The sequence below is a fragment of the Zingiber officinale genome, chromosome 4A, assembly GCF_018446385.1.
Source record: "Zingiber officinale cultivar Zhangliang chromosome 4A, Zo_v1.1, whole genome shotgun sequence".
NCBI lineage: Eukaryota > Viridiplantae > Streptophyta > Magnoliopsida > Zingiberales > Zingiberaceae > Zingiber > Zingiber officinale.
Window position 1 is genome coordinate 6,191,684 of NC_055992.1, and position 23,746 is coordinate 6,215,429.

Consider the following 23,746-nt stretch of genomic DNA (forward strand, 5'->3'; position numbering starts at 1 on the left):
ATTAAGTTATAATTACTGTATATTTAACTTGATTTGTCATTTTTTTTTTTCCTTTCATATTTACGAACTGTGTGATCTCTCTGGTTAAATGTATTTTCTTAATTCTTATTTCTACTAGTTTCTGATTTGCAGCAAAACACAGTTGATATTACTAGCTAGTTTTTACATACGCGCACTCTTGGAGTTGCACGTCCTCCATGGGCGCCGGATCCGTCGGGAACGGGCACAGGCCGCTGCCGCCGTTGTCAGTACCCTGATCCGCTAAGGAAGCACAAGTTACCGGCGTCACCCCGCTTGACACCCCCTCCACGTCGGTGCAGTACCACGGAAGCTTCCTCGCCTTCCGCAGCGCGACGGTGACGTTGGAGATACAGACGCCGGTGAAGGGCGCGCCGGGAATGCCCTCCAGTCTCGCCGCCATCGTCACGTTCACCGCCGTGACATCGCTGTAGCTGATTCCGTCGACTACGGGGATGGCGTTGGGGTCGTACTTGTCGTCCGGGTGCGACTTGTAGTTGCCGGTCATCCAGAAGACCCACTTCATGGTGTCGAGGGTCATGCGGCGGACGAAGACGTCGCGCACGTAGGCGCCGCGGCCGATTGCGGTCTTGATGCGGACGCCGGACTCGGAGTTGACGGCGGTGATGTCCTCGGCGCGCACGTCGCGAATGCCGCCCGACATCTCGCTGCCGAGGGCGATGACGGCGCTGGTGGGCGAGACGCAGACGAGGCGCCGGACGAGGATGTGTTGGCTAGGCATGCCGTACGCGATGCCGTATTCGTCCCACCCGCTCTTGATCGCCACGCAGTCGTCGCCGGACACGATGTAGCAGTCCTCGATCCGCACGTTCGAGCACGAGTCTGCCACAACAAACTATTTCCGGTCTGGAATCTGCTACAGAATTCAGAAAAAAAAAGGTAATCCATTCCATGTTTCAGAATTCTTCCTCACCTGGATTGATCCCGTCGGTGTTCGGCGAGTGGACCGGCGCAAGAATTGTGATCCCCGAAATGACAATGTTGCTGCTGTAAACCGGGTGGATGTTCCACGCAGGGGAGTTCAGCAGCGTGAGGTTCGTGATGAAGATTTGATCGGAGTGCATCAGCTCGATGAGGTATCCGCGCGTGTACTTGAGCTTGTTGCCATGGAACTTGGACCACCACGTCGCACCTTGTCCATCGATCGTTCCGTTGTCCCCTGTGATGATGACATCGGTGAGATTTGACCCTCCGATGAGACTGCTGTATCGTCCGCCGGGATGATCTCTGCCTCTGCCGTAAGAAGGCAGGGGATCAATCACCGGCCACTCGTTCACGTTCTGTTCCAGCATCAAACTGCATTTGATTAGTCCTCTTCAATCAATGCACCGACGAATTTGTTTAGGGGGCAGTAGAAAGGTGTACTTGGGTGGCAAGGATGACCGCGTCGCGGTGGAGGAAGAGGGTGAAGGAGCTGGTGAGGTTGAACGGGCCAGTGAGCCACCGTCCGGCGGGGACGAAGAGCATCCCCCCGCCGTCGGACGCGAACTGACTGAGGTGGGCGACAGCGTCACCAAACGCCGCCGTGTTGGAGGTCACGCCGTCGCCCACCCCGCCGAAGTCGGCCAGCGAAGCCGTGTGCGTCCGGCAGGAGGCGGCGGAGTAGCGGAACTCCTCCGCTGCTCCGCCACCGCCGCCTCCTTCGTCCTGTTCGGAGAAGCTGGGATTCTCCCTTATGCATTCCGCCGGGCCGGCGGATGCCGCCAGCAGAAGCAGCCACGTCGCCAGAATCTACATAGTTTCAGTGAGCACCGACGACAGAGAATCAATCCATGAAACGATCTTTAGAGCTCAAAACCAAATGCCATGCTAATACCTTCGGAAGTGAGACGCCATTGCGCTTCTGCAACTCCATAGTAAAAAAACACACAACACAGAAAACACAGAAACAGAGGAGGCCGTGAGAGAGCGAGTCGAGTAGCTCATGCAAGTGGAGAGGAGACCATTTATAGAAACTGCCACTGCTCGCGCCGCTGTTGGCATGCACGCTCACGGGCCATATATCGCATCGGTGGAATCCACTCCCGTGACGAAGGCGGAAGCAAGCGCCGAGACGAAACGCACGGGGATTCATTCGCAAGTCGACAAACACCAAGTGCCCTTCGAGCTCCATCACATGCGCAGCAATCTCGATAGAAACCCCAACCGACCCACTCAGTAGTCACTAGGCAAGGAAAAGATAGCCAATCGGCCGTCCCACTTCGCTGCCTGCACCAAAATGCTTGTTTTATATATTCGCCTCTTTATCACTAGTCGACTGTGCTCGCGCGTGATCTCAGTAAAAGGCGAGAAGAGCACTACAACATGCGTTGTGGTGCCGAGGCTTTCCGAATTAGTAGACTTTTGTGGCGTGTGGGTGCGCCTCATCTCGTTCTCCATTGGAGATCGATCATTCAGCTTACGATAATTTTCACTCTGTCCGTGACCGGTCAACGCAAGTTTTAGAAGGAGAAGAATAAGAAGGGCCCGGTCAACACATAGATCGGCCCAGGATCGGCCCACTTGATAACGGACCGTTTCAAGTAAAAAGGAAAAAAAAAGAAGAAAAATTCAGGTATCGGGAAATTGTATTCAGCTCATAATCACGGTGATCTCTGCCGGCTCCCTCGTTTCTCTCCGCCTCGTCACGGGAACCCTAAAACCTCCACCTTTTTCCAATTCTTCAGCCATGGATGTCCGCCGTATCGGCTGGCTATGCGCCCTGTTCCTGGCGTCAACGTACTGTCTGCAAGCTAGGGTTTACTCTCCGCACCCCTTCTTTTCAAATTTCCGATCTTGAAAGTGGTTCCACGGGTGCCTAGTGGATTGCTTGTGGATCTTATCAGGGAATGGTGGAAATTTATTATATTTGTCCCTGCAGGGGGAGAGCAGTGGATCTGTCGTTTTCCTCGATGGGTCTTCACAGAAATATATCAGGGCGAGTGGGCAGGAGGTCACAGGGAAGGTAATCTTAATTTTGTTGTTATTTATTTTTTGCATCACAGCGATGTGCGGTAGAGAGATGTATTAGAGTAAAAGTTGAGGGATTTGTTTCAGTCATCAATATCTTTTTTCTTCACTGCCCATAGTTGTTGTTATCCTTGGAATCATCCGATGTTTTTGGTGTTAATTTCGGTAGCATTGAGTCTAAACCGTTAACCTGGATATATGGTGTACCATGTGCTAAGTATTAATATAACTAGTCTTGTAGCTTTAGGAAAATATTTATCAATTTCTTTGCTTTAGTTTTCTCTTGAACTAATGTTTTAAATCAACAGAACATGCTTTAGCTAACATACCTGAAATGATCAAGTCTCCACGACTTACACTAACTAAAGAACTCATTATGCAGAGTCAGCTTCTTATTAGAATGTCTATGATTTTAAGTAAAAAATGATGATGAGTATAAACTTATTACAATTGTTGCAATATTTAGCAATATTACAAATTTTCTTGTACAATAATTGAAATTTTAGTGAACTGACCCTAGTAGTTACTCATCCAAGTCTAAACTTTGCTAACATAAGTGATAATTGACAATAGTACAAATTTTCCTGTACGATAGTTGAAAGTTTAGTGAACTGGTCCTAGTAGTTAGTTACTCGTCTAAGTGTAAACTTTGCTAACATAAATAATAGGTTTCCCCTATTTATAAGGTTACATTAAGATGTCAAATTTATGACTTTGTTTAACTTTGATATTGGATGTACTTAAGAATTATGTTTTATATAAACTTCTTTAGTATATGTTATATGTAGATGATATTATATTGCGATGAGAGAATTTATAGAATAGACGGTATTATACTGAATTCATAAGAGAATTTATAGAATAAATTCAAAGTTTGAATTGAGATAAATTTCAGAGACAAATTGTAAAGTAAGAAGAAATAAAACTAAATATATGACATCTAGATTTGACCATAAGAAAAGAAGAGGGGAGGAGATAATTAACTTGGATGGACATAAATTCTTGTAAGGAAGATTTTTAGATGTTTTGTATCTATTTCTTTAACAACAACGGAATATTGATAGGACCGAACATTTGGTTAAACTAGAGAAGGTTTAGGAGACTTGTGCTATTGTCTTGTGCCCCTAGTCTAAAAAGATAATTTTATAAGATTCTGGTACAACTAGCTAAAAGTTCTACAATCCCATAGCAAAAGTCACAGATACCAGTTACTAACATCTTTTAACCTTTGGTGGCATCATAACCATAGCATTCAAAGGATCCATCATAGTTTAATTTTGTAGTAGGGATAGGTGTCTGCTAACTGGACCTCAGAAGAGAATTTTAATCTTACTGCTCATTTCCAATGTAGTTTTGTGTAGGAAAGTTTCTTTCTTGCTGCTTAAGACTTATGTGTTTCCATTATATTATTTGAGAAATCAAATATTAAATTTGATTTTATTTTTTCTCATGAATTGTCAACTCCAAGCTGTCTTTCAAGAAAGTTTTTGCTTATTATTAAGAAAAAAGAAGTCTTAAACGATATCATATGAAAATATCTGAAGATCCTTCTACTAAGTTGTCCACGAAAGAAACAAAAGAGATTAGTTTGAGTAATTTATGGAGTTTTCTTGTTTTTATGGTTGTGCTACAAAATATGTGCACTTCATTTTATATCGACACTAGAGAGTTTTTTTTCTTCTGGTATTTGTTGTCTAGTGTTGCAAAATAATTAATTTCATGCTTCTTTATTCTAATATTTCCAAATGCTTCATTAGTTTGGTCCCAATGTCCTGTGCATTGCGTGTGTTGTGTGGTAGTAAGTTTGAGCCATGTGTTTATTGTGAATTATTGGAGCTATGTTCATTATTTGTTTGCAAATCTGGATGGTACTTCTTTCATTTTGTGATATTTTTAACTCACATTTTGAATTTCATGAGTAGATTGCATCTTTTTTTTTTTATATCATCTAAAATACCTGACAATATGAGATATAACGCTTTCTCTATGACACAGGTGAACTCACTCTCTATGCATGAAGTTGCTGCGACCCTTTCAGTCTTGCTTGGTTTTGCACCATCTTCCTCACTTCTCCCTGATTCTGCAGATGAGGTATTTTTGTACCGGATCTATTTGCACTTACATCCAGTCTATTCTAGCTCTCGATTCCATAGGAAGTCAACTATTATATTTCTTCATTACTTCAATTGTCCACTCCATGCACGAACTTCTAGTTCTATGTTCCTCTCTTGTGTAAATTCTCAGTCTATCTCTAGTGAAGGCTGACACTTGCTGTTGTTTGATTGACAGATAAATAAGATTCTACTTCCCAATCCATTTGACCGGCCTCATGCTATTTACATGATGCAAATTAGTGGAATTGAAGGTCAGTACATTTGACTTCAACTCTGAAACAATACTTTGTGTTATAACGGGACTTACATGGTTAAGTTTCTTGTAGAACCATTGAAGTCTGCTGGATATATGAACAACCAAAATGGAAATGTTTTCACAAGTAGGATTTCTGGTTCAAGCAAGGTTACACTAGAACTTCCAGGTAGTTAACATGTCAAATGGATCTTTATATATCTTTGGCTGTTATAGTGCTGTTTCTGTTGGTTTCTAGTTCTCTTGCAATTACATTTTCCATGAAATTTTACAAGCTTTTTTAGGTGAAGATGAAGTTTCAGTTGTTCCTCTGAATGATCCTCTGGATCCTGAATGTGATGCTGCTTGTCTTGATAAGGAACTCACTAAACTCGTAAGTTTATTATTTATTTGCTTGTTAGTTGATATGATATTGAAAGATTTTGCTCAATATCTTTTAACACAATCTGAAATATTTGTTATTGTATAGGCAACTTGGATGGGAGGATCATATGTTGGCACCATACTATCACTAGACGGAAAGCTCCTTGTTCCTTTATCCAGTAGTAGAACTTTAAGTCTGTTTGTTTCGAAGGTCAAACCCTATCCAGTGCCACCAGATTCTTCTTTGCTGTTTTCTGTTGCACACTATACATTTGTAGTTTCTTTCTTAGTTCATAAATGACTATTAATAATTGGATTCATTTTTCTAGCATAACGAAAGGTGTTGGTTCCCCCATGTTGGATTACTTGTAAAAATCGCGTAATGAGCAGATTAACATATTCTATACTTCTTGTGCTCTAATATAACAAAAGCATTTTGAAAAAGTGTGGAAATATTGGCACAACTTTCTGTATTTGTTTTGTTGGAAAATCTTAATTTATTCTGAGTTACGATGCAAGATACATAAACAATGTTTAAGTTATCTGCATAGGTTTTTTTTTTTTTCATTTCAGAGCATTGACATATTTATGGATAAGCTAAGGTTGGTTAAGAAATTAAAGGAATCCAAGTTTGCTTGTTTGCTGTAGTTGTCAGTCGCATGTTGTATGCAAGTCTCTAGAAGTCTTTTTTACCAATGAGTACTCAGTGAGGACCTTGTATTTCTAGGAAGTTAAAATTTTGAAACTTTATTTATTTTGCAGAAAGCAGACTTTCAGTTTGCAGTCAACCTTGTTTCTTTGATTAGAAACGTTAAGAAGGCCATGGAGATTCATGAGGATTTATCAGGAAGCACTGTTAAACTTTCAGAAATCATGATGGGACACTTCACTGGAATCGAGGTGATCGCTTATTATTCTCATAGATATTCTATGTTTTGGTTCTTTTTTTTCATCAGAAGCAAGGGTTTAATTAGTCTTGTTTGGACTTCTGCCATTATCAGAGTCAATGAGTTATCCTTGAAAAGCCATTACCTGCAAAAAATCACTGTTTAAATTAGTCTTCACTTTCACAAAGGAATTTTTCGCTCGTGAGATACTGTTCAGTTCACATCTAACTTACATGCATTGTCTACCACCCATTTTAATTCTGTAAATAAATAAGATGGATGTGACTAGAAGGCAATATAATTGAGTTTCTTTTCTTCTCACTCAAATTATTTCCTCTCTCTTATTTCGTCCCCTCCAAGCAAACACAACTTTTATCAGGCTAATGAGGAATTCTTTCATTCAATTAATAACTAGAGAAGAGCCATCTAAGAGAAGTGTGTTATGATGCAATCTATTGGCATTAGCCATTCTGTAGTGTTTCTTAAATTAAAAGAGGGTTGATGAAACAACAGCTTATAGAAACTAATTATATTCTATTTGTGTTCTGTTATGGCCATTGGCTTGCATAAGAAAACTTGCAGTTATAATGGGTCAATTGTCAAACCTGTTCCTATTTTGATTTTTTTTTTTTTTTTTAAAAACTCGAAATGTTTGGTATGTTAATCTGATGAACATAACACAGGCTCTTAGAGAGGAATACGGTTGGGGGAAAATTACTCAACAGGGTGTGGAACTGCTTCACCTAACACTTCTAAAGTTGTTTGACATGTTACAAGTGTGCTATGAAGGTGAGTCCTAATTGTTTCTTTACCATATCAGATAACTTTTAGTTGTGTATGTGTACTCTTGTCAGTGGAATCAACAGGCAAACAAGAATTAAATTACTTGATTATTTGTAGAATTGGAAATATAATTTAAATAAAAAATGCTTTAAATACATTCTCAGGGTTCATTGGAAAGATAATATAATTTGTTGTTCCTTTATCACTTGCGCCCAACAAGGTGACGATGAGTAGTTTTAACTTTGCTAATCGACATATGAGCAGGTAAGGACCTTGTACCTTCTATCACACTGTATTGTAGGGTTATGGTCCTGGCTACTATATATACATGCGTTATGTGTCTTTTGAATAGAATGAGATACAATATTTCCTTTTTCTGAATTCAACATGACATGAGAGCTACCCTTCTGGGTCGAGTTCCCAAAATTATTCCCCAAGGGGATGCCACATCTGATAGCAACAACCTCTCCTCAAACCCACATCCACGTTTTCCTTCTCATCCTCCTGTTTTGCTCGTGCTGAGATTGACAACGTTTCACTCCGTCCACCCAAGGCAACTTCCTTACTTTGTTTTGATGAGGCACTCTTTCTGCAGTGCTAGTACAAGGAGGATTTTCACTCTCCCTCCTTAAGCGTTCCTGGGCATTGTCTAGAGATCTGCTCACATTCTCTCCGGGGCATTGGTCCAGAGATCTGATCACATTCTCTCCTGCTCATTGTCCTACTCCACACATCCTCCAAATAAGAACCCACTCCAGTGGGGAATGAGGATGGTTGAATTGTAAATGATTGAATCCAACTATCTATTCTTGAATTGTTCAGTTGCATAATGAAAGTCTTAAACGTTTGTGTTGCAGGGAAGATTGTTGGAGTTATCATCTCAAACAATGGCCCTTCTTCAGAGTCAGGGATGTTGTTGGATATGACCCATGGCCTACGAATTCCAAGATTGTTAGAAGAAGCAGGGTCAACTAATTCAGTTGACTCAGCGGTGCTGCTGGTCAGGCGTAGCTTGGCCTGGATAACTGGAATTATCCTACTTGTGTCGACTCTCATTGGGGTGAGGATCTGATATCTTCCAATTACTAAACAAAAATACATAACAAGAACAAATATATTTCATGCAGGCAATTATCTTCCATAGCAACTAAAATTAGTTAAAGCAAATATTCATGCAAAGAAAGAAAGAATCCTAGTACATATGCACACATCGAAACAAATGCGGTTATTTTTTTTAATCACTTGTATTTTGTGACACTTAGTAATGGCAATCTAGGCTTTTTGGGCACAAGGTACTCTTCACAAATTTGCACTATTAACATTGCTTATTCTATTGCTGCCGGTCAGGTGTGTGGCAAAATATCCGGCTTACCCAACTTGACATGGAAAACCAAACTAAACTGATTTGAAACTAGATTTTTCAGATTTTGGTTTTGTTTTTGAGCTTTATTTATTTCAAAATTCAGATGTATGATGTATCTTTGTCTCCCTATATACATATTATATTAATTTGTATGTATACCAAAGACTCAAGCGAAAGGACTGTGACTGTTTCCAAATCTTTTGTTAATTTGTATTAATTCTTCTTTCGAATCCTGATCACATGCTGTTTTCCTCAGGTCTACTTATTACTGAACATGCCACTCGTAAGGGACACTCTTCTTTACTCCAATATCAAGTTAGATTGATCACGACGGCGGCACCCATCTTTCTTCAAGCAGCTTGTAGAAGTGTTTAAACATTTTTAACAGATAAGATATCCTGGAAGGGCCTTATTTCCGGAGTTGGATTTTTCACTCTATCCAATTGATTATATGTATTGTTCCCCCTATTCGTTCATGGGCTGTGTATTTAAGTGTATCCGATTTTGCATCGGTAATAATGAGAAATACAACATTAATGTTTTTTTGCATTGTATACAGACAAGTCCTTCCATCCCGTGATCTTTTAGCAAGTGTTCTGGATTTGTTCGCTAGTTTATTCAGTGATTTTAATTGTCTTCAACCTGATCCCACACGTGAAATACTTTAACTAATATGCTTTCATTAACTTCACGATAATAAGCAAAAATTAACCATCAGAAACATGATAAAAGATGTATCCAATACTACAACTCACAAATTAAGCAAGTCAACATAATTTTTGATCACTAAATAAAATAACTATGCAAAGATAAGCAATATGAAAACTATGCAAAGATATAGTTTGCATCAATCATTTTAGATACATCATCCATTTTAATAATGATTGATAATTTTTTCAATCATATGTCTACAATATAACCATATTGAGGAGGATTTGTTCTTCTGAGTTCGAAGAAGACACAATTTTCGTCATTGGATGATCGAACATCTCATCAGTCTTTACTAGCAGATAGTTATAAGAGGCCAAATGCACTTTAACTCTTGAATCATTTACATTTTAAAAGCATTATGGAAGGAACACACAAAATGTAGCCATTTAATTACATAAAATCGTTCAGATTGTCAAATCAGGAGTCTCCAGGTTCCATAATACAGTCTCCAAACTTTTTTGCTGTATGCACATAACTTTCAGTCTTCCATCATTCATTGAAATCCTCATCATTAAGCGAAGGCTAATGTGTGGATTCATCTTCATCGTCCCTCATCACATGCTCCCACTCAAAGGGCCAACTCCCTTGCTTGTGTACATAATCCTCAGTTGTACTAGGCCAACTCCCTTGCTTGTGTGCCATGTAGGACTGGATCAGTGATCCATTCAAAGGGCCTGGTAACATTTGGCTTGCATCTTCATATCCTGAAACATGTAGAGATGGTCTTGCTTCATCGTTGGCAACACTGTTGATTAGCCCTATATCAGCAAGATTTGCAATCATGCCAGGATTGTTTTTGGTTGCATTTTCACCTGTGTGCCTTGCAGCACTCTCTTGGTCAAGAATGTACTCTGCTTCGGTGCTTCTGTAAACAGAGTTGTTGTCTCGATCTTTAAGAATCTTAAATCGAGCCATGACAGATGATTCGACATCCTCCACCTTGCTTGATTCATGGTTTGCTGTTGCACTGAATTGACTTTCTTGTTCTGTTATGCCTTCAATATCTTTGGGCTTCAAAGGTGAATCTTGCACCTTGAGGTCACGTGGAGAGTGCAGACTTGAAGATATGTTGGATTGTGGAGGCTTATCTGGAAAATAAAAAAAAAGTCAAAATGAGAAATCACTAATTTTAGGAAAGAGGAGGCCAATTTGAGAATAGGGGCTTACAGCTTTCTGATTCAGTCTTCAGTTGAGCAATTAGAAGTTCTTGCTTTAATCTACAGGCCAAAACTTCTGCTTGTAGCCAGAGATTCTTGTACAACGATGCTTGTCTGCTTTCATCAGTTTCGGTAAAACTTTGTGATAGTGCATTCTCAATTGTCTGCAGATTTATGATATATACAATAGACAGGAAATTAATGGTCAAAAAGATAGACAAAATGATAAACACAAAAGGCTAATAAATTTACCTGTGTCATTCTCTTGACAACTTTGCTGAGATATGCATCACCTCCCTTGACCACAAAATTGTCAAACTCATCATTAGAAAAATTGCATCCGGACAGTGTCATTCCCTTCACGTTGCAATTTTGGATGTTGTTATTCCTCTTTAGCTCTCTGGTTTTTAAACATTTAATGCAGGAACAAGCAATCCTTACACTTGAACAATGACAAAAACCAACAATATCCTGCCAAATTGACATCAAGTTAGTGTGGGGGAAAAAATTTAGAATAAAAGCTGCCTGTATGATAAGTGGCAAAAAATAGCTTCCGATTGAACAAGTTATTCTCATTGTACCATAATCAAGTCCATGGCAAGTACCTCCTTGTCTTTGAGGAGCAATGCGATATTGTTAATGGCTGCATAGAGAAGTTTGTAATCATGTGGTTTCAATTCTTTGCTCCAGCTAGAGTTGGTAGATAACAGTTCCACTGAAGAACCATGTATTAATTTAACGAGCTCCTCCATTCTTTTCAGCGGTGGGCCTGGAGAGTAAAAAAGTAAACAATAATAAAAATATTTCATGTGGCAAAATTTTGTTCCAGATCTTTATTAAGAAAAACCAAATAAGTCGAATAAGCAACAATCAACTAGACCGCTAAGAGTGTCGATGTTCTCGTTAACGCCCTTTGCAGGTAGAAAATTGCTTGCAGTATTGCTTTCCGTTTCAACAAATTTTGCAGGAAAAACATTTTGTACATTGGCCGTTTTCTCTGCTTCGTTGGTTTGCCTTGTTTGTTCCCTAGGGGTATAGTCAAACCAAATCTCATTTTCTTGATCTTTTCTACCGCCAGACAATTTTCTCTCTGCACCTTCAGAAATCTGTTGTATGCTTGATGAAACAGCTGGTGAGCATTCTGACTGTTCTGAAACAGGACTTATCTTAATGTCATCAAAATTCAAGTTTCCAACTTGTTCTGCAGAATTATTTGAGTTTCCAACACCAAGAATTTGGTTATGTTCATGACATGAATCATTCTTGAATGATTCATATTCTACAGCTAGCGTTTCGTCAATGGTAAATGGGAACTGTTGTGATGCTGGAGCACCTTTCCAACATGGTGAGTCAACAGCAAGATTAAGCTGATCAAATGCTTCTGAAGAACTCTTGGTGGATTTATTCAGATCTAAGGAATTGCACTTAGATGGAGAAGAATCAGCAATCACCACATTTCCTAACCTCAACTTGGAAGTCAACATGGAAGGAAGATTTGAAGGGTTTTCTGTAGCATGATTATGATTGGGAAGTGAATCCCTTATAGAAGATGCAGGTAAGACATTAGAATTTGTTGTGTTGTAGTCTTCCCAAATCCTCTCATCATATCCCTCTTTTGGATCCATGTTTTTATGGAGATTAACCTCCTTTGACCTAGAGGGTATAACTGATGGATCATCTACCTTATGTAGCACTTCATGATGAACCTTCACAGATGACAATGTTGGGTTGATGTTTGTACTAGTTGTGGAATTTGACGGCGCATATGATTCAGTTGACGTGGAGCATGCGGTAGATGAATAGAAAATTATTGGATACATAGAGCATGAATCAAGTTGTGCCATGTAACGGTCATAAGCAGAGTTTGAAATATAAGTATCATGTAATCCCATTGCAGAAGTTGAGCCAGTTGCAGCAGTTGACAATTGAGGGTTGAAAATTGTATAAGAGGATGCATTGTCTTGCTCATATTTTTCTGGTGGGTGGTCATCCAGTAGCCATTCAATGCTTCGGGATCCAAATTGTTCTTTTCCTGTTAGTGAATCCAACAATTTTTTCAAACAAACATCATAAGAATCATTGTTATGATACAAAATGCCAACCAAAACAACGATAAATTTTTATCTAACATCTTTGACTTCAAAAATCACTTAAAACCAGACACTTATGATAACAAAAAAATGCAAATTTGAAGTACTTGACATTTAAAATAATGAGGTTAATCTTGCCTAATTTTAGGTGAAAGATCAATACATATGAGAACCATAAGTACCATTTCTGGACATTTTTATGAGTAGGATATGCCACCCAACAATGGCAGCACATCATGGTCAAGAAGGCTGATGACCATCAGAAAAACTTAGAAGAAAAATGAAAATTTGGATGTTTCAGTGCAATAACTGAAGCGAATCCAGAAGCAAATATAAACGAGAAGATAAATTGAAATATGAATTATCTCAAGATATCTTATTGTTGATCCATTGCTCCGTAGGTTGCTTAGTTGTCTCACACTCAACTGAAATTTAACATCACCTTTTCCCATAAATTTAAAAAGGTGTATTTCAGTTTAGAAAAGTAATCTCCATGCATGTTAAGAACAAGTTGATGATATACAATAGACAAAATCCTATTTTGAATATTTCATCATTCATTTTCTACCCGTGAAGAATTATTAGGAACACTCAGAGGTTTTTGACTGTTTCGATTTAATTTTGACAATCGATGGATGTTACAATATATATCTTTTAGGAGAAAATAGTAGACACTCAGCAGGGTCTGAGGAGTCAAGGAGTTATAGTTCATTTGCAGAAATAACAGCAACGAACAAGAACAAAATGCCAGATTTAACCTTATTTATCCATTGTTAGTTCCATAACTAAATGCAAATGACCGTCTCACAGTGAGAGCCTTTTAAAAATGTGGTGATAAGAAAATGTTGCAACTTTTACAGATATCAACAAACTCTTCAAGTCATTTTTTGAGGTTCACACGAGCATCAAAAACAGCAACCAAAATGAAAATCTATCTTGGAACTTATTATAGAATATAGTAAGTATAGTTAACTGAATCTAATCCAGTAAAAAAATACTAACATCATAAACAGAGTTCCTTTTCTGTCCATGTTAAAAAGTGTAAATGCCTAATTGTAAGTCAACACCAAAAATAAACATAGAAAAACTAACAATATAATGAAATCACCTTCCTGAAAAGATAGTGTGTGACTAGAATTGGGTCCCATCCTTGTCACCCCATCAGCATGCTTTACTCTCCCCATCTCCTCCAGGGATGGCTTATTCCACTGCGCAGGCCCAAGTTCAGAATGGGCCAATGAGGTCCCACAGGAATCAATTAGCGCTTGCAGTTCAGAGACGTGATGGTAGTGCGCATAGTAGGAATGACCAAAGGGTGTGCTAACAGATCCAGATGGAAGCATCTCTGCTGCAGTGTTGTGGGGAGGCAATTGAGAGGTGGAGGTGTGATAAGCAAGGAGAGAGTCTGTGAATGATTCAATGAGGACAGGTTGATGTTATAAAATCGCCTAAAGATATATTATAAACACTCAAAGGTCTGTGACTTTCAATTTATTTGAGACAACCGCCAGGTATTATCTTTTCACCATTAAATGCAACAATTTTTATAAAATGTATTGATTATGGTAAAAAAGGGAAGGACATCAGAATCCTTGATTTCTGTTTAGGAGAATCTTTAGACTAATATATCTTTCTAGGAGTAAATATAAGAAACTCGGTCCAAAAATAAAAGGATTTTGTATTTCATACGCAGAAAAGATAGGAAGAAATTGCCAGATTTAGCTTTATTTATCCATGGTCAGTTAGCTCCACAACAGAGCAAATGACTGTCAGAACTAAGGAAAACTTTTTGATTGATGAACCTATAATAATGTGGCAAAAAGAAAAATTGCAATTTTCATTGATATCAGAACATTCAATTTTTTCTAGAATTTCAGTTCATAAGAGCATCAAAAACAAAAACTATAGTGAAGATCTATCATGGAGCCTATAGGGAATACAGAAGTATTATCGATCCTACTTGATCCAGTAAAACGTACTACATTAAAATAAAGCAGTCCAATTCATACGCAAGATAAAAACGGTTCCTTCATACTCTCCACCTTAAAATGATGTAAATGTCTAATTTTAAATCATCGTCAAAAGTAACACTAGAAAAACTAGGGTAACAAGGAAATTACCTTCCTGAAAAGATGGCACCTTGTAGCTAAAAGGTGGTTCTGTGACTTCTGTCAATGGCACCTCGTTAGTACGCTTTACTCGCTTTGCCTCCTCATCGACTGGCTTAATCAGCAGGGCAGCGGTAAGTTTAGAATAGGCCGATGAGGACCCAAAGGGATCATCGAGCGCCCATCGTTGCGAGTCAGGATAGTAGTGGGCGTAGTAGGGTTCAACGTCGGCGGCGCTACCGGTCCGGGATGGTGCCGCAAATTCAGAATAGAAAGTTGGCCCATTGGTCCCGACGAGCGACTGCACCCGCACCCGGCGTCCCGAGTTGGGATCACAAGGGGTGGCGCTACCGAACCGGGATGGGAGAGATTCTGCGACGTCGTTGTGCGGGAGCAATCGTGAGGTGGGGAAATCGGGGAATAATAGAGAGTCGGGAGGGTGCGGGGGTAGCTGAGGCGCCAGAGGCGGGGTGGGAGAAACGTGATCGAGGGTGAAGGGGGGAGCCAGCGCCGAGAGGGTGGAAGAATAAGAGGGGTGCAGCAGAGCCCGCGGCGGCAGTGAAGGGGGAGAGAGTGAGGGAGATGGAAGGGGAGGGAGTGGCAGCGTCTCCTGGTGGTCGCCGGGAGGCGCACCGCCGGGGAACATCATCGCCCCTGCTGAAAGGCAGACGACCGCGTTGGAGTGAGATTTGGGCGACCAAACTAATTGAGGAAAAATGATGTATAAATAATAATTCGATTTATGATAATTCGGAAATAAATCTTTAACAACTTAAATATAAATAAATTCAATAATAAGTAAGTTAAATTTGAGGGACGAAGAGAAATCCGAAGCCGTCCGATGGAGATCGAAGCGCCCACCGTGTTCCAACTGCTAATGCAGAATTGGTTCGGTCTATAAATATGGCCGAGAGATCTCGATTTCCCTCCTCCATCCCTGTCTGGACTCTGGAGGAACGTTCGCCGAGGGGAGGAGCAAAATTTGGAAGCGAGGCTCGCGCTGCAACCAGGTATCGGATCTCGTCTCTTCTTCCCCATTTCCTCCCTTTCCCTCTTCCGATCGGATGTCTTTCCTCCTCGTAATGTTCCGGTTCAATTTTCTGTGATGATTTTACTTGCGCTGATCGAATTGATTCCTAGATCTGGAGTGTGGCAGTTTGATTCAGTTCTTTGTTTGTGGATCTGCTAAATTTGCAGTAATGAGGCTGAGATCTTTTCCTTATCTTGATTATCGGGTTCGGGTATCAGAGAGATACTCGAGAGTAGATCTAGATGCAGAATCGATGCATTAATTCAGATCTTGGGGATCTGATTCGTAGAATTGGCATGGAAGGTAAAAGTGATTTTGCAGGGAGAAGTTCGGCTATTTCTTAGTAGAGATCTTGCGGATCTTTTTCAATGGAAATAGACTTTGTGTTCGGTGTTCCTGAAACAAAGGCTTTCTTTTTGGATGTAATTTTTTCCGCTGATAGATTCTTAGATCCACGAATGATATGCATCACAATTTAACATGTGCAGAAGTCTATGTTGATATGAGTAAAATTGCATGCCTATGATGCACACGGCTATTTTTGACACTTAACACTGACTCTCTTTGTATCTACTTCAAATAGATGTAAGAATAGTGTTTGGCTGATCTTGAAACGCATATTTGATGCCCTGGCTGCATGATTTGCTTTCTCTGAAAATATTTCTCAGCAGTTTTTTTACTTTCAATGATATAATTTTAAATGCATGCTAAATATACCTGTCTTTATTGTTTCAGCTAGCACACACCAGAATTAGCTTGTATTCATGGGCACAATGGTAGATTCTAGTAAGGTATCTTACTTTCAGATCTCCTCCAGAATCGTATTCAATCATTTTAATTGAAAGAAGATTGCTCTTAATAAAGAACGGGCATACACCATCAGGAGTTGTGTTTCTCCCTTTGGCAATATCATAGTTCTTTGGCAGTTGGCTTTATGCTTTTTTTTTTTTTTTAAATTCAAATTGCCTTTGTAGGACAGACAAAATGAATAAAAAATATATGAACTTCAGGATATTTCTTAAATGTTTGAATGCAGGATGCTACTGTGAGTTTCCCAGGTGACAAGAAGATCACAGTCGTTTTTGTGCTCGGTAACAGTTTATTGCTTACTAAAAAAACAATAGCAATTTTTTAGCCCATTTGATTTACTAGAAATATCACCATGAATTATTTGCTTAATCTAAATCCATACAACTCTCTGTATTCTCTCATTTAAGAAGCGAGAAGATGAGCATTTTGATATTGTCAAGGAAAGACTTCTATTCGGTGAAATATTAGAATTGGGGCACTAACTGTGTTTTCTAAAGCTCAGGATATAAAAAAGGCTGTCTTTCCCTTCTTGTTGGTACAAAACCTATACTGTTGTAAGAGAATTTGAGGATTTTATATTGCACACTCTACACTGTTGTAAGAAAGGATATGTCTTGCCCAATGTACCACAGTTTGCCAAATAGTCCCTGCTATCTCCCATAAGACTACAAAATCCAAACAACTAAACTAAGTATTCAAATTTACAAGTCAATTTGGTACCATGCTAGTTTATTATCCTAGAATCTTGTCATATACAGGGTATACTTGTTGTAAGAGAGCCAAAGGGCTTTCACAATATACTTTTACTCCAGATGTTACTAGTGGCCCTCACAAGGCTAATGTTGCATTCTATCTACCCTTCCATGGGCATACTTGCTCTTGTATCAGACTCATAGTTTGTTCCAAGATTAAATCATTCATCCTAAATAACATATGAGAATATTACAGTGTCAGGAAGCCTTCTTTTTGGCAATTGCAGTCTTTGTATTTCCTTGTACTCTTTCTATATGTGAAGTTGTCATTTATCTCCTATAATATAATTGAGATTTTTTTGCTTATATGACTCTATGGAATTATATTTGAAGATAGATGCTGATTGCAATGCAAAGTTGATGCATGTGAATTTCATTTTAACTTTTTTTTTCCCTACATGTGCATTTGTTGGTAGTTAAATGCCTTTATATTTTCTCTTTTTTTGTTTGATTTTCAACCTGATGTATATAACAGGGGGACCTGGCAGTGGAAAAGGCACACAGTGTGCAAAGATTGTTGAAAATTATGGGTTCACCCATCTCAGTGCTGGAGATCTTCTCCGTGCAGAAATCAAATCCGGCTCTGAAAATGGGTATCTTACTACATTCGATCTATTATTTACTTCGTGTAGGTGTATAAATGCAACTTTGTTGCTTTTATTAGCATTATAATTAGGTTTCATTGTTCAGCACTAACCATTAACTTGTGGAATTAGGTTGGGGTATGTAAGAATACAACAACAATAATCAAACCTTTATCCCACTAAGTGGGGTTGGCGTTGGCGTAGACATGTAGGAATAACTAGTAGAATTAGGCCTCCTAATCAATCACCTTATAGTTGGCTAGCTGATCATGACCACAGCTAGCTGGCAAGTTTCCTGAAGTGATTCAATGTACAGGTTTTTAATTAGATGCAAGGATTATGTTGATTGCAGTAGTATGCCAGTGGTTAGTTTTGCAAAATTGTTTGAATGGAAGTAACTTTCCATTGTAAGAGGACAAAAGAAATACACAACACAAGACATTATAAAAATTAGTCAACATATATTCTACCTGCTGTTTTGAAGACTAGCATTCTCAATTGAAGGATATGATCATGTCAAATATCCTAATACTCTCTCCTACTTGGATTGTTAACTAGAAGGATTTTATTTTTCTCTGACCACATTCTTTCTCCAGTACCATGATATCAAACATGATAAAGGAAGGGAAAATTGTCCCTGCTGAGGTTACTATTGATCTTCTGAAGAAGGCTATGATTGAGTGTGGAAATGACAGATTTCTTATTGATGGCTTTCCTAGAAATGAAGAGAACCGAGCTGCTTTTGAAAATGGGGTAATTCAACAATATGATATCTGTTACTAACACTTCAATTTAAATCATACGATAAGGCTATTACATGTTTTTTTTTTCCTGTTTTTTACAGACAAAGATTGAGCCAGAGTTCATACTATTTTTTGATTGTCCAGAAGAAGAGATGGAACATAGACTTCTAAGCCGCAACCAGGTTATTTCTGCAAGGATTTTTTTTTCTGTAATTTTGTATTTCCCCAATTAGGCAAATTATTAATTTTCTGCATGATGCAGGGGAGAGTTGATGATAACATTGAGACCATAAGAAAGCGCTTCAGAGTTTTTGTTGAATCCAGTCTACCAGTAATCGAACACTATAACCTGAAGGGCAGGGTTAGAAGGGTACTATGATAAGATTGCAATTATGAAATCTTCATTTAATCACTCTCTTATATATTTTTGCCCAAAGATACTACAAGAATATTCCCACTATGAACATGTCAGCAAGGAGAGCCAACTTTCTATCACCATTGAAATCATTTCTTACTCTTTTCCCCCTTTACCGTTATTAGTATTATTTTTTCTTTTTTGTAATTCCCATGACCATGGGTAGTTTCAGTTCCCTTTCAGAAGGTGTTACAAAAATTTAGTGCTAACATGGCATTGCTAGCACTCTCTATGGTTAAAACTTTGGCATGTTTTAACCTAGCCGGCCTCTTTTTTCGAACTATGCAGGGCTAATAAAATATGACCACCTTGGAGCTGAGTATTGAGTTTTATTTTTGTGCTTGGTCTCCTTGCTGAATCTGCAGACTCCTTGGAGAATTGATAAAACATGCAGCAAAGCATTCTAATCTAATACTTATAATGTAGCAGAAAAACTTACTGAGCATACATTTAACATTTGTCTGATCTTATTTTCACTGTGAACCTTCATCATGGATTAATGTGGATGTCTATAATCATTTATTAGTATATAGTGGTAGGTTCTTGGTCTTCTTTCCAAAAAGGTTGTGGATGCATACTAAAGTTATCTGATAGTGTTAATATCTTTTTTGGCCTTAAAGGTAAATGCCGCAAAGCCCATTGAGGAGGTCTTTGAAGATGTGAAGGCCATTTTTGCTCCCTTCCACACCAAAGTAAGATCACATTATGAATCTTTTAAGATCCAGTTTTATTTCCATGTCCAACATATTATTGACTTATTGTTGATTCATTTCAGTGATAATGATCATTGATAGACTAATGTGAAAGGGGATTGTATGTCTATAAATCGTAGTTTATAATTTGACCTCTATGGTACTGGGAATTCAACTGGTGCTGTAGCATTCAATGTACCATGCACACTACACGAGAGAAAGCTCAATGATTTCTTTCATTCCTTTGCTTTACGGACACTGCATATTTTCTAGAACTAGTTTGCATCGAATGAGGGATAAAAAATTATAATCCTGAGTTGTTTGCTAATCATAAAAATAGAACATCACGTGCCCATATCTAAACCTATGCATTGCTGCTTTTATACTTGCTCATGTATCTTTTGCATGTACTCTTGCAGGTTTGAGTAGACATGCTTCTATGTTAATCAACTCTATCTAAAGGTAAGTTGTCCTGATATTCTTTTGCTGGACATCCATGTGGATCAAATCTATTGCATGACTTGTTCACAAATTACGTAATTCATTTGGATGAATTATGTCATTTATCTCCTCAAATTATTACCTTTGGATTTAGAAATAAAAAACAATCAAAAACAGATTTCAGGTTTAAGAAAAAAATGTCGGTAGGGCACCTTCATACTGTTCCCAACGGTTGTTTAACCCCTGCCCGAGTCCTGCTAATGTCTATCAAAGTTCCGGTAAAAGGTACATAATTGAGTTCTAATACTATCCACCTGTCCACACGTGGGAGGGTAAGAGCAGAAACTTTAGATTATACTCTTTTGTATTGATTTAAACTATGGATCATTAACTTCTAGCCACAAGGCTTCTGATAGAATTTTAATCAATGGATACACTACTACAATGCTTGGAGTCAAAATAGAGCAGCAAATAGGATCATTGCGTTAGTGTTTAGTTTTCTTTTATTTGTGTATACTATCGACACAATCAGTCGAATACACCCTTGAGCACACACATTACTAACTTTGAATTGTTTGGACTTTGCGGTGTGTGCAATAGAATTCATTGAATTGGGCTCATCGTTCATGCACATCCCTCTTGATGAGCTTCCGGACCATTACATCGATCCTCCACTCTCTCCATGGACCTCTTTGATTCTCCAACCCTATTAGAGCAAGTTGACAATAGTGGTGACTTGCTATATATTGAATGGTTGGCATTGTTCCATCCCTTTAGTCTTAGATATAGATCTACCACATCACATTAACTCTGGCTCCTCTCATTCTGATATGGTCAGCTTGACCGCCCATCAATCTGATGACTTCTCTGGCTTCTAATGATCTATTAGCTCGACACCCTTACATATTTATCTTAAAAAATTTGTTTTTGAGCCAGAGTTTTGGTTTGCAGCAAGAACAAAACAGTAGCAATACCATGTCAGTGTGCCGACAAGAGATGTAGGTGGCACCAATGAAGAGGGACCAAAGAAGTAGAAGGGGTGGCTTAATCCATCCAAATCAAAGATGTTGTATGCATGTCATCAGAAGTCAGATGCATGTCATCAGAATGAGAATAATAGGGAAGGTAATAGGGTTTATGGGATTAAATTCAATGTGTTACAGTTTATGGGTTAACGAGTCAACAGTTTAATAAACAATCAGTTAGGTACTAATATAGGTTAAAGTAGAGCTTCATGACCTTTGTCTCAGGCTCCTTGTTTGTAGTAGGCCTGCAACAAAGAAGTAATCTGCAGCAGCAATCAAGCGATAGCAGGCAGTCAGCGATGGCGGGCTTGAAGTAGGTTTAGTTTGAGTTGAAGGCATTTCAGATTTGCTTCACAGGCAGAATAATATGTTTCCCATACCGATGGCATTTCAATCAATCCATGTTTTATCCTTACTCCATATAGGACGTTTAGTGGTCAAACATTTGATTGCCCAAAGTTTCGGTTATGTGTTCTCTCGTATCTTTATGTCCATGGTGCAACATAGTCTTGAATACATATTAAAGATGTAATCATCTACGTTCTGGAAGTGCAGTACAATAAAAGGCTGTCTTTAGCTTGAATATCTTCCTGATTCAGGCATCTTACCATTGTAGATTACAGGTTGCTCTGGAGCAGGTTCCGATGATTTATTGGTCCATTTCAGAGTTCTATAAACGAGCCGTTCATTTGTTCGCAACATGTATTGTGTTCTATTTGCAATTATACCCATAGTCAAAAGTCGACTTACAGCTTTATGGTATTGCTATTGAATTTGGCATAAAGATCATGTTATTTCTTCGTTAATCCAGTATGCGTTTGCAAGTTATGCATTCTTTGTAACAAATCATAAACACATAATCTTCGTATAGTCACTATCATGGTTTGATTGATGCTGTATTTTTTTTTTAAAGATAAATCACTGCTATGTTAATTTCTGTTCTTCACAGAAAAACCAATAAACAATATTGCACTCACCAGTAATATGATCTGCACTTTTAGGTTGATGAAAGAAAGATACAGAAAAACGTCCTTTTTTAGGAACTTTAAACAACTAACCGTAGCCAAAAAAAACTTTAATTTTTTATGAACTGCTATGTTATTTTGGTTTGATTGATTCTTTTTAAAGCAATGTTTTTCTTATCATCCGACAACGCCACATGTAAGCGGAGGAAAACTGTGGCTATATGAAACTCTCACTAACTCTCCTAATTTGCAACGACTGAACAATAAAAATGAGTGCAGGTACATACATTAGAAAATGTAGGAGTGTAATGAACCAAACCACTCGCGAGTTATTCGAAGTTCGATTCAATAAAAACTCGTTTGAGCTCGTTTAATGAGGTTCGTTAAGATAAATAAATCAAGCTCAAGCTTCGTAATATTCGGCTATGAACACGTTCGTTAAACTCATTAAACAACTTTTAAATAAAAAAATAATAATTTTGATATTGAATTTATAGATTTTACACTCTACTTATGAAAAATATAAATAAATATATTAAATTTATTTATTAGAATAAAATTATAAATTTTAATAATATTATTATAATTTTCTCTAATATATAATTTAATTTTTAATGAATATTTAAATTTATGATTTATATTTATTAAGCTCGTTTAGACTCGATAAAAGTTTGAATAAACTCGTAAGCCATGAATATATTCGTTAAATAAAATTCGAGCTCAACTCGATTATAAATTAGCCAAGTTCAAACATTCAAGAGTTCGGCTCGGCTCAACTCACTTACCCCCTAAGAAAATGCCTCGGTTACTCTAATTAATCTGCTCGAGAAAAGACAAATTAAGTTCTAAACAAATAGATTCACTTTCTCATTTCGACAAGTGCAGAAGATGTGTAAACTTTGCATGAATAGAGGATACACACACAATAGCTGATACAAGCAATTCATGTTGGACATGGCTTCTAAGAGTGAGTCTTCTCAGTTCAGCATCATAAGAGAATCAACTTTTTAGGGTCAGATATGTTATCCCCGGGTAGCTTCTGGAGTATGCAAACTGATCGTCGAGGATAGTATTCGACACTATCTCCGTAAACGATATTGCTCCGCTACGGTGCTTAACGGATTGTTGCAATTCGTTCCCAAGATATAACGACGACGAACGTCTCGGAATCGTAGCACTCCGACTTTCGAGACCAGCGAACCTTCTAGTAGACTTCTTGGACTCTTGAATGCACAAGATGAGATGAATGCTTGAGGAAGAGAAGAGAGGATTGAGTGAATTTTCCATCATCTGGAGGGTTCTATTTATACTGAAAGAAGAGGTTGATTGTCCTTTGGGTGAGTGGATGTGTTCCTTGGGCTGGATCGATCTAGATCATCCATTCTGAAGGGTTGTAACCCTTCACCAAGCCCACTTCAATCTCATCCATCAGATCTGAGGAGTAGTGCGCCTACAAAGCGTCTATTGCGCAC

The 23,746-nt window shown here is 38.5% G+C and overlaps 4 protein-coding genes across 5 annotated transcripts; 2 read left to right on the forward strand and 2 right to left on the reverse strand.

Annotated features, from left to right (window-relative positions):
- Nucleotides 1-81: 81 nt before the first annotated feature.
- LOC121969405 (probable polygalacturonase) lies at nucleotides 82-2,167 on the reverse strand. The gene is made up of 4 exons (XM_042519502.1): nucleotides 1,856-2,167; nucleotides 1,405-1,770; nucleotides 953-1,319; nucleotides 82-861 (listed from the first exon to the last, which is right to left on the reverse strand). Exons 1-4 carry the CDS (start codon nucleotides 2,150-2,152, stop codon nucleotides 152-154), a joined length of 1,740 nt encoding a protein of 579 aa, XP_042375436.1. The 5' UTR covers nucleotides 2,153-2,167; the 3' UTR covers nucleotides 82-151.
- A 407-nt stretch (nucleotides 2,168-2,574) lies between these two features.
- On the forward strand, nucleotides 2,575-9,326 carry LOC121969406. The gene is made up of 11 exons (XM_042519503.1): nucleotides 2,575-2,776; nucleotides 2,900-2,983; nucleotides 4,984-5,079; nucleotides 5,278-5,353; nucleotides 5,429-5,524; nucleotides 5,640-5,728; nucleotides 5,825-5,929; nucleotides 6,481-6,618; nucleotides 7,289-7,394; nucleotides 8,246-8,448; nucleotides 9,008-9,326. Exons 1-11 carry the CDS (start codon nucleotides 2,708-2,710, stop codon nucleotides 9,074-9,076), a joined length of 1,131 nt encoding a protein of 376 aa, XP_042375437.1. The 5' UTR covers nucleotides 2,575-2,707; the 3' UTR covers nucleotides 9,077-9,326.
- A 403-nt stretch (nucleotides 9,327-9,729) lies between these two features.
- On the reverse strand, nucleotides 9,730-15,518 carry LOC121969408. Its single transcript, XM_042519506.1, has 8 exons — nucleotides 14,830-15,518; nucleotides 13,818-14,114; nucleotides 11,500-12,651; nucleotides 11,201-11,388; nucleotides 10,872-11,090; nucleotides 10,630-10,783; nucleotides 10,275-10,550; nucleotides 9,730-10,166 (listed from the first exon to the last, which is right to left on the reverse strand). The coding sequence occupies exons 1-8, from the start codon at nucleotides 15,464-15,466 to the stop codon at nucleotides 9,985-9,987; spliced, it is 3,105 nt and encodes a 1,034-aa protein (XP_042375440.1). The 5' UTR covers nucleotides 15,467-15,518; the 3' UTR covers nucleotides 9,730-9,984.
- Nucleotides 15,519-15,743: 225 nt separating this feature from the next.
- Nucleotides 15,744-22,133, forward strand: LOC121969410 (UMP-CMP kinase 4-like). Of its 2 annotated transcripts, none has more exons than XM_042519507.1 (10): nucleotides 15,744-15,827; nucleotides 16,583-16,638; nucleotides 16,884-16,938; nucleotides 17,885-18,002; nucleotides 18,590-18,746; nucleotides 18,838-18,918; nucleotides 18,999-19,106; nucleotides 19,772-19,843; nucleotides 20,263-20,305; nucleotides 21,926-22,133. In XM_042519507.1, exons 2-9 carry the CDS (start codon nucleotides 16,612-16,614, stop codon nucleotides 20,266-20,268), a joined length of 624 nt encoding a protein of 207 aa, XP_042375441.1. In that variant the 5' UTR covers nucleotides 15,744-15,827; nucleotides 16,583-16,611; the 3' UTR covers nucleotides 20,269-20,305; nucleotides 21,926-22,133. The 2 variants fall into 2 exon arrangements, with proteins under 2 accessions (XP_042375441.1, XP_042375442.1); XM_042519508.1 differs by having other exon boundaries at nucleotides 21,933-22,133.
- Nucleotides 22,134-23,746: the final 1,613 nt, after the last annotated feature.